The following is a 16,991-nucleotide window of genomic DNA, read 5'->3' on the forward strand; positions in this document are numbered from 1 at the left end:
GATACATATTTATGATTAAAAACTTTAAAAAAATAGAGAATTTACATCAGGGCCCTTTTAAGGGAAATACAAACACATTTCACACACAAAAGAAGATGAGAAGAAAACAGAGTTCCAGATTGATACATATACCCATAACTTTTATTAACAACACTATGATAAAATATCAACTCAACCCAACAACCACACTGCCTTAATCATTAGGTTAAAAACACATCTGCAAACAGTAACAGAACAACAATGTCTCAGTTTTGGCTCAAATGTGTGTGGCGGATAAATAAATTGTAGGGCCAATGAAATGACAATTTAATGTAAACAAACATTTGTATGTTTACACACGAGGATGCAAAAAATTTAAAATAAGGGGAAGATTAAGATTTTTTACATCTGGGATTTTTTTTTAGGCATGATAAATAGGATTTGGACTGAATTACATTTGAAGTTACAAAATGAGTGATTGTGAGAACTGTCAGGCACGTGATTCAGCAGAGGAGTAATGTTCACAAATTAAATGAAGTGACACTTTACAACAATCCACCTTGCATATATGACGTAGTAACATCCCTCCTTAATTCATTATAACATTTTAGAGGTGTGTTGAAAAAAATGAGCATCAATTTAGAATTTCAACAGACAAAAACAAATGTAACAATTGAATCAATTATGGAGATAAAATGTGATAGAAATGTTAATTTCAAGTGCAGGATGGAGCTGGAACCATGTGGCAGTGGTGATAAAGGGGAAAGGTGGGTTGGGTGAGGTTAACTAACTTAAAAAATAAAGCTTTAGGTTTTAAAATCCTGAGTTAAATAAATGACATTGCGAGTCACACTGTCGGTGCATGACCAAAAAATGTCAGTTGTTTGTCTTTGGTTTAGCATATAAGAGTCTGTGCATAGAGGATGAAGAAAGTGCCTCGGTTCTTTTGTGATGTCACTTTCAAAAGCACTTAAACATCCATTTGAAAATATACCTCCACTTAAATGTCTTTTCTATGCTGAGTTTCCAGTCTTGACATCAGTGTTGTCGCAGATTGGTCCCCTACGATGGTGATTCCAGAAAAGGGAATTCCAGCATATTGTCACTAGTCTCCAATCATCAAGTGTTCTCAGCTCTTTCAGAAACCTCCCTGATGCCACTCTGGGGCCTAACCCGCGACGCCGGGCGTCTCCGAATGCTCCGCCCAGAGGCGATGAGGTCTGCATAGCCTCGAGAGTGGGAGAAGGCATAGCCAGAGCGGCGGGAACGTCCGCCACGTTGGAAGGCCGGCGCCCTTTTATTTGCCTCCTGTTGCATTTCCAACTCATACCTCTTCCTATTTCTCTGGATCTGAAAAAATATGAAATTATTCAACTCCAGCTCACAGGCAACTTTGATTGGTCAAACTAATCCCTCAAATTTCCTTTTCATTTAAGGCCTGCAAATTTGACCTTACCTTATCTCCCACGGAAGGATAGATAACTTTATGTAGGAACTGGATGCAGATGACTGGCAACAAGCTGATTCCCACTGTGAGGATTATGGTTAACCACAAGTAAGGCTGGCGGAGAGCGTTTGATGCTGCCCCTATATAAAACGGAATATTGTTAACATGGTTAGTGACAAACGACATCTGAGTTTGTGCGCTTTTTATTTGAGCTCCTATTATGGCATCCAGATACTTATACAGTAATCCCTCATTTATCGCGGATAATTGGTTCCAAAAATCACCCGCGATAAGTGACGGTCACCCTCTCATCTGTACATTTTTTTTTTATCTGTACATTTTTTGTGTGTCAATAAATGTATATGAAACCATTTAAGTGCATATTTTATTATTAGAACATCAGAATATGTTTTTAGAGCTCTAGTTATTATAAAAGAAATTTATAAAAATGTACAAGTGTACGCACTTCGATTGTGTGGGCACTCCTTGCTTTCTGCCGGCATGTGAGCAAGTTTTGTGCCGTAATTCCTCAATTTAGAAGTTTTTTTTTACTTTTAAATGTTTTTTTTTATTTGGAAAAAAAATCCACGATGTAGTGAAACCGCGATAAACGAACCGCGATGTAGTGAGGGATTACTGTATATTCATTTTTACTAAACTGAGGCAGGACACTGAAAAGAAGACGCGAAATGACTGACTGACCTGTGAAGGTAAAATGGCGAGGAAAGATGACATGAATTCCAGCACTGTGCAAGTCAAACATAATGCCAAAATAGATGGCTATGCTTCCTAAAACAGCAAAACAGTTGACAAAGGTCCAGTAGGAGGTATCCAGGGAGATCTAAAGGCAGCAAGAATGATAATGTTTTATATTATTTCAGTTACAACACTGAGCAAAAGTATCTAAACATTTCTCAATGACAGAAATGTCATTGTAGATATTCAAGTGGTCGTCATCAATAAATTCTGATGTCAAAGTTAATTTTGCTAAACAATCCGGCCATTGTGTGAGTGACTAACCTGTAGGTTGACGGCAAAAATCAGTGATGAGGCGGTGACAACGGCGAAAGACTGGTAATCTGAAGGCGCTTCTCCATCTTGTCCCATGGTTCGCAGGAATGCTCCGTAAGGAATGAAGAAGATAATGAGGGAGACGAAGATGCCGTGGAACAAGCTGATGAAGAAGTTTTTGTAGTTGAACAAGGTCCCCTGCTGACCAGGTTGATATAGCTTGGGGAATTTGAGGCTCAGTCTGTCATTAACATCCTGCAGCAAATGGAAATGGAAGAGGATCACTTGTAGATCTACAGATTGATTTGCAACAGATTAATTTGACATAGTACATCCTAAAAGCGAACAATTTCTGGATTTGTTGACAATAGATATTTTGTGTGTGTGTGTCAATGGGAAGAACACAAACAATACAGTAGCACACCTTCAATTCAATCATGCGTTAAGCTGAGTCATGCTAACTTGATGTCATTCTATTTACAGAGCTGACACGCCCCACAATGGAAACTAGGTTAAGGTTCCAAACTGTCCGATGAAATGTACGGCTTGGTGGGTAAATATTTCATTTCAGAGTTAAACACAATGCATAGAAATATAAAAGTTGAACCTTCAGATGTCAATATATCATGCTGAAGTAGGACTATGACAGGGTTGTTTTTACCTGGTCGAGGAGTCCAACTAGAAGAACAGGTAAGCTGCTGTAAAAAAGATTGTAGAGCGTGATGAACCAGTCCTCATAGGCCACCTAAAGACAGAGAACAATTACAATGAAATATAATTCAGGGCCTAGGATCACATTTATTGTTCAGAAAGGCATGATTCTGACCTGTGCAGAGTATCCGCTGAAGAAAGAGTACCAAAAATGGACCAATGTGAACGCAAAGTTCTTGAAGAAGAAGAACCGAAGGAACTTGCACATTCTAATGTAGGACCAGCGTCCGTGCACAAGCAGGAGTCGTTGCAAGTAACGGAACTGAGCAAAAGCAAAGTCACTGGACATCACAGCCTGCATCCCCTCTTGACCACTGATGCCAACACCGATATCTGCGGCTGGAGGAACAGCAAATGGGGAAAAAAGATGTTGACGATGCAAAGGAAAGTGTGCCGTGAAATTGTATGTACAGTGGATCCTCACAACGTAATTGTTCACTACTTGCAAATTTATTCATTAATGGATTTTTTTTGAGGAACATATTCGGCGTTCACGGAAAAACTTACTTGTAAGCGTTTTTATAATAATAATAATAATAATAATAATAATAATAATACTGAACCTACTGAAGATAAAAGAAAAAAAAGTCAGAACATGAAGTCTGAAGAAAGCTCGAGTTCTTTCACAGTCTGAAAGCACATTTTCATATTTTCTGTGTGGGGCAACTGGCATGCTTTTATTTTAATGGCCTAAAATTACCGCCTACTGAATGTTTTGTGTAATTTTAGGGATGTTCGAAGATGTTTTTAAGCACTTGAAATTTCATGAAAGTGCTTTGGCATAATTTATGGATTTAACTATGAAAATACGTAATTACTAAAAACTTTTAAGGGAACGTTAATTACTCACAGAAAATTGCTATTCACAGTCAGGCTGAATAAACATGAGTATGGGCAAGATTAGTGATGATGAAATGTTGAAGATACATGATGGCATACATACTTTTAATCATGTTGACATCATTGGCCCCATCACCGATGGACAGCGTCACTGCCTTCTTATACTTCTTCACCAAACTGACCACATTAGCTTTCTGCTTTGGGGTCACCCGACAGCAAATGACTGATTCACACTCACAGGCCATGTCCACAAAGTCAATCTGGTAAGAAAAAAAAAAAGTCATCAATCAAATCATTTCATTGAAACAACTCTGCATTTTTTTTTTTTTTTACTTGTCTCATCTCCTTCTCCCATTCGTTCATTGGCTGTCCGTCCTGAGGGTTGTTGTGAGGCGGTCGCTTTCCCAGACGACGAAGACGCAAACGGCGGCGTTTCTTCTTCTTTTCGTACAGAATTTCGTTCTGAGAAAGTAAAAACAAAGTACAAATTGAATGTACGTCACTATTACATAATATTACTTCAAAAACATATACCGTAATTTTCGGACTATAAGTCGCACCGGAGTATAAGTCGCACCAGCCATAAAATGCCCAAAAAAGTGAAAAAAAAACATATATATGTATATAAGTCGCTCCTGAGTATAAGTCGCCCCCCCACCCAAACTATGAAAAAAACCGCGACTTATAGTCCGAAAATTACGGTATATCTTTTGTACATCAGTCCCTTTTAAAGACTAACACTTAAAGAGAGCATTAAAATAAAAGAGAATATACAATTAAAACAAATCAACGATAAAAATAAATATTACCAGCCATCCTCCTGTGATAATGAGTGCATTTTTGCCTGGTTCAGGGAAAAATGGCTCTGCAAGTTTCTTTCTGCCTCGCCTCTCAGTGGGAGGCTCGTGTCTTCGCTTAGCCTGACGGAGACTCAACTTCTCACTGATGACAAACAAATAAATCCAGTGACAATGAGTCTGAGACACTGGCCTAACAACTATGACACTTTGCTTTACCAAGCAAGCAAGTCTTCTGAAGCATATTTTTACACAGTTGACACTACAATCATTGAATCCTTCACATGTTGCTATTATTTGATGATGTTTGAAGAGAAATGCGAGAAGATGATCCCTTAAAACATGACTCACTTGACATTCTCTCCATAATGGAGTTGCATGTCATTCGTCAAAAGGGAGCATGAAAACCCAATATTCTCTGCAGTTTCTGGAAGAAGGAAATAAAACAAAAAGCAGAAATCAGTAAACTGCTACTCAAACTATTTTTTTTACTCATTACTTTAACATAATTATCTGTGCATTGTCTTTCATTGCTTGTTCTCCTGAGTTTCCAGTACCTTTCTTATCTCCAGTCAAAACCCAGATCTTGATATCAGCCTGTGCCAGTTTAGCGATGGTTTCCGGTACTCCTTCTTGCAGTTTGTCTTCGATGGCTGTTGCCCCAATCAGCTGAACAGAAAGGCAAAGTTTTACATACTGATAAAAGGTTCAAACAACAAAGCATTTTCTACCCACCATGAGGTTTTTCTCAATCATCTCATACACATGATCGAGGGCAGCATCTCTGTTGTTCAAGGTGACCTGAGCCTCCATGTGTTTCCTGGACCAGGCTTCATACTCACTACTGCTGATGTCTTTGTAGCACAAGCAAAGTGTTCGCAAGGTCTCGTTGGCAAATTTCTGCAGGGGAAATAGCAAAGTGTTCAAAAAAGTTTGCGATATTTTGTGCATTTACTATCACTGGCGGAGCTAGTGGGAGGTCCGCGAGGGCACTGACCCCTTCCCATCTGAAATATGCTTGGAGCACTCAGGTGGCAGACCAGATAAGTGTCTTATGAGCATTTTTATTATTCCAGAATTTTATTCTCATCCCCCATAGGAAACATACAGTATTGTTTAGTGTTCTTTGAAGAATTTGGGGGGATTTGTAAATTTCAGTTTGTTTTGCGGAGCCACCTAGATATCTCCCAAAATTCTGAGTTAAGCAAAATGAGCTCACATCCAAAGCAATCTGAGTTGACTCCTTGTGCTTGGAATTGGGTGAAAGTCGCTCGTAGATGACCGAGTCAGCTCCTTTGCAGTATAGACGAATACGACCATCTGGAAACTTCACTGGAAGACCAAGAGATTAATTTCATTCGATTCAACGTTCTCTGCTTAGTGCAACATTGATGATCAAAATGATGTGTTTGCGTGAGTACTCATACAGATGATGGACATGCGTTTCCGGTCGGAGTTGAAGTCGAGCAGCGCTAACATCTCGAAGGTTTTCTCCTGTTCCATTTCTCTGATAGTGATTGTGTCCTGAGTTCGGGAAAGAAAAACAAAGCCAAAGTTCCGAGCTGCTGTCACCAGTGCGCCCTCATCTGGGGACGCTGCTTGGTACACCAATTCACCTAAAAGAGGGAACAAAAACTACATGTTAATAGTTTGACACAGAACACTTGCATATAGATTAGATTTCACAAATTAAAATGAATATCATCATCATTAATAAGTTATAATTACCATCCTTGTTTTCCACCATGACAGTATGACAAAGGGAGAGGAGTCTGAAGAACTCGATCGCCTCTTTATCCTTCTTGGCTCGCAAACAGGCGACAAGGGAATTGTCCATAAACTGGAACTTTTTGTCAGCATACTGATTCCAGCTCCAGTCCACTGGCTTTTAGGAGAGAAGAGGTAACAACTGCTATACGTTTTCTTTCTAGACACTGAGATCCAATAAATAGAACTAAAGAAAATTAGAAACTGATGTTTTTCAGTATTACCTTTCCGCGATCCAGACGCACTCCCTCAGCAGTGGTTGGGTCACCTGTTATGAATAAGGCAAAATGTCAACGCAATATAATTTCAAAACAAAAAGGTCGATATAATAAGTTGAAACTTTACCATAACTGCGCCCAGCGATAGTGCACTTTTTGAACACCATAATGTTTTGTGTCAGTGTTCCCGTCTTGTCTGAGAAGATGTATTCAATCTGTCCAAGCTGCTCATTCAGGGTGGTGGTTCGAGCCTGTCGAGAATTGCATCAGAAGGGATAGTCACTATTGAATCTCACAAGCAGGGGACTAATCCCAAAAGCAAAGAGTCATTCCAAACCTTCGTCATACTTAAATAATTAAAGTCAGGGTAAACTTTCAGGCTACACCTACTGTAAGAAAACAATGCCCCGAAATGTTTTGTGCATTCCCAATGTACCTTTGCTGGTGTATCTTTCTCTGCATAGTACATCTGCAGGTCCCAGTTGATAAATTTACTCTGGCCTAGACGGATCACCTCCACACTAAACACAAAGCAACGAATGAACACTTTGACACATTGGAATGATGACCTTTTAGATAAACAATAATTTACTTCAGAGCTTATCAATTTGAAATAAAAAATAAAAAAAAAGATAATTATTCAATAAAATACCTCCCAAAAAAAATCTCAATTAACTGATAGATTGTACGGGTAGCACTGTAGCAACATGAACAGAAACTCAATTTCACAATTTTCTGTTATCTTGTTACCACAACAAGACTCTTAAATATTATTATTATTATTGATATTTATCAGCATCGACAGACTTAGATAAGGGATTATTCCTTTTACTAACCTGACATAGAGTGAAATCGGTACCATGGTGTTCAGAACAATGAGGTAGCCCCAGAAGCTGAGGAATCCTCTATAGGAGGTACCGTCCTCTCTCCCATCATACAAATACCAGGCCTTGGACCCGATTTCCTCATACCAGAAGCTGTGACCAATGGCAAGTCCCGCTGCCACCAGGATCAGGAGAACAAAGATCTATCGAGTTGTCAAGACAAAAATCACATTTTTAACACACACTTCTAATAAGGACAACCTGATGACCATGAAACTGCATTTCCTTTTAGGTTTAGGGACGCATTCAAATGAATGCCACTTATGTTATTATGCCTCAGTGGCATCAAGACCATAAATCAACGATAAAACCACACGCTTGTTCCATCAATTAATCAATAACTATGCTAATCTATACACAGCACACCGTGTCTCTATGTATCAAATCATAAAATCAGATGATTACAGTTTATTTAAGTTTAACTCACAGTGTAGACCATATAGTTCATCAGCTCATCAATCTTGGTCCTCTTGAACCTCGATTTTCCACCATTTCTCATGATTTTTGTGTCAGCACCTTCAGAGGAAAAAGGAAAACATAAGAAATATGGAAGGGACAGTACCGATACCAGGTATCAGTAGCTATGCCATACCAGCCTTATTTCAACGTAACGGTACTCAAGACTTTTGTGACTGTAAAATTGCCATGAATTTAATGCAATTTTAAAGAAAATTCTATATTGGGATACAGAATTATTTCTTTAAAATTATCTGTCATTGTTTTTTGGGAGACATTTTATGGCTCAATAAATAGTACTAATGGTATTAGTGCTTGCTATTGGCGACTTCGCTACTAAATTGACTCTTCAAAAGAACACAAACCAACATTCGAACCTGCAAAGATGACAACTCCATGACATTCTTCAGTATTTCTGACTTTGCAGCCTCGGAGTAGGATGTTGTCCAGGTCCAGTGGATAGCGTTCTCTCTTCCAGTGCATCACCCCAGTGAATTTATCCAGACGGTTATTGGGCTCCTCACACTCAATCAAAGCTATAAAAAGAGATGGGGTCGAAATAAATAGTCCAAATAATTATTAATAAATAGTCCAAATAATTATTTACAAATTTAAAAAGAAATAAACATCCTACAGCTCTCTTACATTATTTGCATGTATCCTAATAAAAAAGTAGATATTCTTATTTTTAAAAAACATTTTTATCATTAAAATCATTTGTATTACTTATAGGTTCATGAACTGAAATTCAAAACAGATACAAGTTACACAGTATACCATCAAACTGAGCCATTTGACGTTCCTCCTGCAGTCTTTCATCAGTTACTCGAAGTCCCAGCTTAAACTTTAGGTTAGTTTCTCTGAAAAGGAAAAAAAGACACACAATAATTTATTACCAAACATTGGGATGGGCGTTGGATGATGATCAGAACAGATGTTCTCAATAATAATAATAATAATAATAATACATTTAATTTAGAAGCGCCTTTCAGGTCACTCAAGGTCACTTTACAAGAGATAAAAAGTTAAAAACAAGTTAAAACCATATTAAAACGATAGCATACAGTAAAGAAGATTGTGAAAACATGTTAAAAATGGATAAAAAGATAAAATGGATAAAAAGATCCACATACAACAAGCACTTTGTTTCTATCACTTCACTAGGTTTCCATTATTATTATCTGAGCATTTGTAGTTTGATTGTAAATATTTGAATAAATGGTGTTCCTTTCTTTGTCATAAAAAAGTCAAGTCAAAGAGAAAAATATTTACTGTTGGCTTACTTGACAAAGAGTAATGTGTTGATAAAGAACACTTGGGGGGGAAAAAAAGGCAAGCCTTTGCTTCATCAATCAAATATAGTTTGATATGTGTTGACATTTTAAATTCTTGACTATGTATTATTGCATAAGCATTTCCTTGGAGTTTTATTTAATTTATTTTGATAAAAGATAAAAAATAGCGGCCTCACCCATCAAGCTCTGCTGTTTCCACATAGCAAAGGCTGTTTGGGTTTGAACTAGACAAAAGCAATATGTCCGCCTGTAACACAAAACAAACAATATAATCTGACACACTGGACAAGTCATACAACATGCCTGTACAACACAGTCAGAGCCCATTTGAATTGTGAGCAGATAAAGTAAAATGGGTTAAATAGAATATGCGTTGTTCATTTATTTAGTTTGTTTAATTATTTGTATTACAACTGTAGTATTGTCATTCAGACCTTACTTACTGGTTAACACAAGCTCAAGAAATAATATCAATGCAAATTGCAGGCCAAATATAGACAAACAATCACACTCACATTTATGCCTATGAGCAAATTACACATACCGGAATGAAATCATTTTTCTTCAAGCGAATGACATCTCCAACCTCGATGTGTCTCCACTTTGACTCTTGAAACCTGAGCAATGAATATACCTGAATATTGTCGCAATTTTTCAATACAATAAAGAAAAGCTCATTTTAGTCTTAAATGGGGAAAAAAGGTAATATATAAAATGATATATCTGTTGATTTTTTCTCCACATGGAAAATTTATATCATATAAAATGACAAACGCGAAACTGGTAGTCTTAAAATTTGAACAGAACTAAAACGATTTAAGGCAAGCTCTTTTGATTAGTAGTGCAGTTTACTTCAAAATTCACCCAAAAAAAAAAAAAATAATGGCAAATTAACATGAACAAGTTCTGACCTGCCATCCAGCAGAACCTCACATTTCCTATTATTAATCTCCTTGTCCATCTTGTGTCGAGCCTGAAAGGTAAATCAAGCGAGAGGGAACGTGATTTTAGATAAGTCAATGTATTGACTATCAAATAGCATCAGAATTATTTGTTGCCATTTAAACACATATATATTATATAAATGTTAAATTCCATATTGTTTCAGTAAGCGCAGGATGCTGACAGTAGGTTGCTTTTCTTACAAGATCGTCCACCAGGTCTTTGACGGCAGTTACTCCCAGAACCACAACCAGAGGGATCAAGGTGGTGTACCAAGGCAGAGTTGTAACTTCTGGAATACTCTAAGAAAACAAAATGTATATTTGATTAATTGACAATTATATTGACAATTTGATTATAAGATAAATGCTAAGACTACTTCTCACATGCTATTGTTTTATTTTATAATCTATTGGAATTTTTTGGCCTTTGACGAGGCTTGGAAATTGTACCTGTAGAATGAGCAGAGCCAAAAAGTAAATGTTGGCAACCCTCTTAAACTGCTCGTACAAGTTGAGGGGAAGGAACGTGAAGACATTGTATTTATACGTCTTGATGGCATTCCCCTGAAAGAAGAAATATCCAAAATGATACAACAGTGACGACAATCATTTTTATGACCTTGCACCAGTGAGATTTACATGATGGTTTGAGTACCATAAACTAAGTATCATGTAGACAATTAGACAAATCATTTTGTTTCATGTCGTATCGTGATTTGTGCACTTACAGAGTATCTGCTCTTCTTGATGCACAGGAATACTTTTTTTTCAAATTCTGGCAGGTGGTGGAAGCCTCGGTCATTGGCTTTCACCTTCCAGCCAATTTCTTAAAAAAAAGAGAGTATATTAATAATGTTTGTGTTACTCCTGACGTCGCTTTTGCAAAAAATTGTCCCAACTACTTAAAATTAAGCAATACTCCCTCATACTCAATACGCAGTGTATCATTTTTATACTTACTACATGTAATAAGTATAATCAAAGCATAGGCACATTATTATATCTATAACTTGGAAAAGATAATTTATTAGCATAATATATTATATATCCTGCTCGTGGCGGTCAGGCAGAGGACGGATGGTCTCACCAGTGGGTCTAACTTCCACAGGGGGAGGTGGGGCTCCTGGCACCGGTTCTTCTTCTTCCTCATCTGTGCTCACATCCAGCTCATCGTCCGTCTCATCATCACTGTATGGCATGACCTCATCATCGGGCCTCATAGACCCGTGGGTGCCAGCCTGGCGCGTCGTCATTTTGACGCTGCAAGTATCGCTGAGAAACAAAAAATGATTCAGATTTTACAATACTAGACGCTGTTATGCTCCTGGTGAGTAAGAGTAATTAATTGCAACAGGTACTCTATTGTCCATTCAAAAAGTAGGTTGGGATTGAAAACAAGAGCGGGGTGATGGGTTTGATTGGTAAACTGTCTCGTCCATCCACACAGATGTACTATTGCTTTAGTGAGGCGTAGACATGTGGTTCATTGCAAAAGAAAAGCTTGTAAGCAGACAGTAGATCACAGGTGTCAAACTCAAGGCCCAGGGGCCAGATACGGCCCGCCACATCATTTTATGTGGCCCGCGAAGACAAATTGTGCATTAAATTCGTGTCATTACTAGAATTGCAAATTGTCTTCACTTTTAATAATATCTTTTTTGATTTAAAGATTAAAGTTAAAGATTAAAGTCCCAATGATTGTCACACACACATCTGGGTGTGGTGAAATTTGTCCTCTGCATTTAACCCATCCCCATCTGATTTTAACCCATCCCCTAGGGGAGAGGGGAGCAGTGAGCAGCAGCGGTGCCGCGCTCGGGAATCATTTGGTGATCTAACCCCCCAATTCCAACCCTTAATGCTGAGTGCCAAGCAGGGAGGCAATGGGTCCCATTTTTATAGTCTTTGGTATGACCCGGCCGGGGTTTGAACCCACAACCTTCCAGTCTCAGGGCGGACACTCTACTACTAGGCCACTGAGCTGGTTAATATTTGACCAGTTTTTACTCATCTGATTTGAAAACGAGTTATTTGTCTGTTTTGTAGCTTTTACTGTATATAATATGAGGTGCTCCTACATTTATTTGGGTTGACAGTCATAATGGCCCTCCGAAAGAAGCTATGACGACAATGCGGCCCGTGAAAAAAATGAGTTTGACACCCCTCCAGTAGATCAAAGCTGCTGACGACTTTTGGTGCTATGTGGCTGCAGACTAGACTGTGTAAGATAAGCCCTGCTCAACATCATAACAGATTGACACACGGGTGTTATAATTGGACTATGGAACCGACTAGAGGGTGGCATGTTTTCTTTTCATGGCAAAATACTTGCACTCAGTATGGCAACTGAGACGGACAATCTTGATTTAAAAATGCAAGTTATTTTTAAATCAAACCCCCTGTCATCATCCAGTTAAACAACATACCATTCGTGAGGACAAAACAGTCTTCCCATACGGTTGTTACGTCAACTCTTAAAGCACATCAACAATTGAATGCGATTTAAAAAAACAAAAAACAAAGGCATGAAAACAGAATGGCATTAATGTTACATGACTTGTTTTCATTGGCGGTCTCAAATTTCTTTTTCAGAATATACCGCGCCATCAGACTATGAATACTATTTCCTTCCAGGAGTGAGAATGCAAAAACACCATGCAGCTGTACAAGCAATAAGAAATGTGAAGCAACATGTTGTTGTGGTGTACAAAAAGTTGATGAATTTAATTATTCGAAAACTGACCTAGGTGCAGTTTAGCGAGATTGTTTATGACTGATAGAAAATAATTTTAAGGAACATCTAAAACATAAAATTACTTCATTGGTGGCATCACCTGACTCAGAAAACAGGTTTGCTGGTATCTGGCTAAGGGGTGTAACTATGGAAACAATGAGGGAGGGCGGGGTAAGTGATCTACTGAGTGGGTGACAACAGTGAAACCTGAGAATATGTGTGTGTGTGTGTGTGTGTGTGGGTGGGTGGCTGGGGGGGGGTCGTCTCAGCTCTTGCTCAGACGGGTAAGGTGAAGTACACCAAAAAAAAGGGATGTCAACACTATTAGTGGCAAAAAAGATGTCACTCCGTGAGCAAATAAAAATAGAATGGATTGGTCGCCAGCTGTCATGCAACATAATGGCACCCAACTATGAAAGAAAACAATACAAGATAGAAGTTCAAAAACAAACATACGGGCGGATATATGCACAAATTGCGTTTAGATCACATATCAATTCCATTCTACTGTATCAATGAAAGGACAGCATTGTATGTGGGGCATAGATTCTCTTCTGGCTTTTTTAGAAACTGTTTTTCAATTTTGATGTACAGGTAAGATGGACTCCCTCACTCTGCTTTCAAACCATCTGTCTTGTGTATTCACAAGCATGTCAACAATTTAAAGCAACCGCATGTACATGACAGAACAAGTGCCTGATAATAAAGTCAACAATTGGCTTGGAAAGAAAAGCTCATCAAACAAAAAGGTTTTCGAATAGAGATTGGTCCAGACCGTCACAGACAACATTTTACTATTTGGAGCTTTCTTCTTTCCCATATTTGAAAGAGTAATTCAACATAATATTTTATCTTATTTTTAATCTTATCTTTTATGACTGATTTAGTCACCTTATATTTTAGTAAATACAAATTCTGATTTAGTCATTTCAGAAGATGAGGTTTTTTTTTCTAGGGAGGATTTATGAACTAAATCCTGTCCAGTGTATTGCCAATTTATGTAAGCCTGGAAAAATTGCTGCATCTTTAAGTCATACACTTGACAAGGTGACAACAGGCAATTGAATGATGGCATCAAATGAAAGCTATTGACTTGGACTCAAGTCATAATTGAGATTCTCCAGCAGTTGGCACAGCAGGACTTAAACTAATGAAATCCACTCAACGCCAGTCCACAGAGACCCCATGCTGGCTTATCTCCCGTGCATAGCACCAATAAATTACTATGCATATTCATGTTGGCGGAAAAAAACAAGTTCTTTATTTACAGAGGTCTATTTCAGTTATAAAACTCAATCAAGCCATGGAATTGTCAGTTATAATGAATTTGGACTCAAATAATGAATTTGTTAATTTGTTTATGTTGATTTTAGATGGCAGAAAATAGTAAACTTGAGTTTAAATGATGGTACAGCCTTACAGAGAAATTAATCTTGCCCTAATTACTACAAGGCGGATCAACAATTTATTCAACATAAAGGACTATTTTTTTTTTTGTCGCTGCCCAATTTCTGGGTGGCAGTTGAATTGTAAAACGTTGAACATTAACTTAGCTCGTCTCCATCCCTAGTGGTGATTCGGTAATTGGGTTGACTTTGGAATGTACAGGAAATACTATCAATGAATTCAACTACATTTAATTTAAAAATAAATAGAAATATATTGATATTTCTCACGATTTATCTTTTAATGATTAAATTATTTCCAACAGTCCCTTCACATTCTTGTAGTCATAAATCATCAATGTGAGCGCTTTGAAAAAGACAGAGTATTTCCCCAATCAAAACTTTGGCTCATTGCTTGTTTAAAGTAAACAGTGGGGCAGCGTTAAAGGGCTTCACCAAGTGAAGATTAAACCATTCAAAACATGTACTGTAAAGCTATTTTTGTGTGGTCTATGCTGTTTTAAGAGATTCTGATTGCTGATTACACTGTCTTGCGACAAGATGTTTGAGACAGCCGTGGGAAATTATGTCTAGTCATCCACAGAACTATTTGTGATGTCATCGGCATTTAACCTGGCTCACCTGGTTCCAAACAGTGTTTGACGGAATTGACGTCAGGGTCCTTTCCAAAGTCGTCCACACCAAACTAAAAAAATAACCTTTGAGTTCTAGGGCACAGTCATGGTGAAAGAAAAAATGGCCTTCTCCAAGTTGTTGAATCTGTTTAATTAAAAATGGCCGACATGTTTTAGTCGGAGAAAGAATCAGAATTCAGGGGGAAACGTAAGGTTCTGATCGCCAAAGTTTTGTTCATATATTGTAAGGGATAGTAATGTAAGGGCCTATGTGTTCCTGTTGAAGTGGAAACTCATCAGTAATCCCAATTCAAACTTCACTAAATTTGAGGATTATTCTCAGATGTCTAAGTAATACAAAAGGTCAAAATATTTATTGATCTCACATTGTATGTGCAGTTTGTAAATAGACACATGGCAACAAAAGTGTAAAAAAATGGACAGAAATAAAATTCGGCTTTTTCAGATGGTTTTAATCAGTAATTTGTTTATTTACTGTAGTTGCATTTTGTAGTGGTGGTGTACAGCATCACACTGTGACCATCTAGAAAGGTTTGCTTGTATCAAGTAGATAAAAGTGACCAAATTCATCTTATATGAAGCATCACTGCAAACTACAACATTATTGTTTACTTCCTAAATTGTGCATTGAGATATTTGATTTATTTTATTTGATAAAATATTAGGATATTTGGCCTGTGCGTGTCTTTATCGCAAGGTCAACCCAAAAAAAATATAGGTATTGTTTGTTGTAAAGCACATTTGTGGCTTGAAATTGAATTTGGCTCAATTACAACTGCACAATTCTGATAGGGCTAAAATATATTTTGGATACAGTTAAACAAAAAAACATAATTTTGACAGAAAAAAATGTGAATGGAAGAGTAATCGCTCAGGTGGAAGCACTGACACTCCCTTTAAGAAGTCTTGAACAACAAACTGAAACTTGACCGAGTAAGACTGTCTATGATTAGAATAAACTTATACTTACAACGTGTTCTTTACTGATGAGTGGTAAGAAATTAAAAAATGGAAGAATCCAGCTCTTTATGTGTGGGTCCGACCGCTCTGTCACCGCACCATGTTTCCTTGTTCCTGTTTGAAGAAGCTCCACCGCACCCCGCCCTTCCTCCTCCCCCACGCAACTTTACCTGCCCAGCCCTCACCAACCCACGCGACCGGTTTGACACGTTCCACACACCACATGCACACACAAACACACGATTGCTCCGTGCAGGGGGGGGAAGCAGTGTGGCATTCAGGGACTGCAAGATCGGCCTCCTCAGAAGTGAGCACCGGGCAGGCAGGTACTGACAAGGTGTGCTTGACACATCACGTGGTATACGAGTGAGTAAATTACTATTCTTAATTAAAATCTTCAATGAGAATAAGTATTGTAAAATATTTGTAAATCGGTTATCAACCTTCTCTACATTTAATGTTGAAAAACAGACGTACTTGTAAATACGTTTGAACGTACTTGCATTAATAATTATGTTTACTCCACATTGGTAGTTCCACGCTTCTGCATATTTGCCTTTCAGTCTATTGATTATAAACAAAAACATGCATACATGTCAAACTTAAACCAAGTCACAGAATCGTTTTGACCAATGTTAGACGTAATATAGTGGGAAACATTGGATATTAATGACCACTGTACAAATCTGTTTTAAAAATCACTTTCCCAGTCCGTTAAATAATATAATGTTTATATAGTTTTTTTTTTTTTTTTTTTTTTTTTTTTTTTAGCCTAATAATAGCTGAAGGTGCAAGAAAAACACAGTTACAACTTATCAAGCCGAAATAAATGTACTGATTTGTTGTGTTCACACTCCAATGCTGAAGGTGGCGGTAATACAAACGTGAATGTACGGCGGCGAAAAAA

The 16,991-nt window shown here is 37.8% G+C and overlaps 2 protein-coding genes across 5 annotated transcripts in view; both read right to left on the reverse strand.

Annotated features, from left to right (window-relative positions):
- Nucleotides 1–16,991, reverse strand: part of LOC119131662 (lymphocyte antigen 75-like) — a 1,013,224-nt gene that overhangs the window by 797,250 nt on the left and 198,983 nt on the right. The window lies entirely within an intron of this gene.
- Nucleotides 120–16,235, reverse strand: atp8b1 (ATPase phospholipid transporting 8B1). 4 transcript variants are annotated; one of them, XM_037266343.1, is made up of 31 exons: nucleotides 16,095–16,232; nucleotides 15,111–15,174; nucleotides 11,437–11,621; nucleotides 11,078–11,175; nucleotides 10,800–10,913; nucleotides 10,551–10,649; nucleotides 10,317–10,378; nucleotides 9,950–10,022; nucleotides 9,582–9,652; nucleotides 8,888–8,970; nucleotides 8,488–8,646; nucleotides 8,082–8,170; nucleotides 7,607–7,797; nucleotides 7,207–7,291; nucleotides 6,898–7,021; nucleotides 6,777–6,820; nucleotides 6,514–6,670; nucleotides 6,213–6,401; nucleotides 6,005–6,117; nucleotides 5,521–5,685; nucleotides 5,343–5,454; nucleotides 5,137–5,212; nucleotides 4,798–4,930; nucleotides 4,322–4,450; nucleotides 4,092–4,248; nucleotides 3,264–3,487; nucleotides 3,099–3,182; nucleotides 2,447–2,692; nucleotides 2,129–2,267; nucleotides 1,436–1,566; nucleotides 120–1,329 (listed from the first exon to the last, which is right to left on the reverse strand). In XM_037266343.1, the coding sequence occupies exons 3-31, from the start codon at nucleotides 11,600–11,602 to the stop codon at nucleotides 1,099–1,101; spliced, it is 3,744 nt and encodes a 1,247-aa protein (XP_037122238.1). In that variant the 5' UTR covers nucleotides 11,603–11,621; nucleotides 15,111–15,174; nucleotides 16,095–16,232; the 3' UTR covers nucleotides 120–1,098. The 4 variants fall into 4 exon arrangements, with proteins under 4 accessions (XP_037122238.1, XP_037122240.1, XP_037122237.1 ...); XM_037266345.1 differs by having other exon boundaries at nucleotides 16,098–16,213; XM_037266342.1 differs by lacking the exon at nucleotides 15,111–15,174 and having other exon boundaries at nucleotides 16,095–16,235.

This window comes from Syngnathus acus, chromosome 12 (assembly GCF_901709675.1).
Source record: "Syngnathus acus chromosome 12, fSynAcu1.2, whole genome shotgun sequence".
NCBI classification, from domain to species: domain Eukaryota; kingdom Metazoa; phylum Chordata; class Actinopteri; order Syngnathiformes; family Syngnathidae; genus Syngnathus; species Syngnathus acus.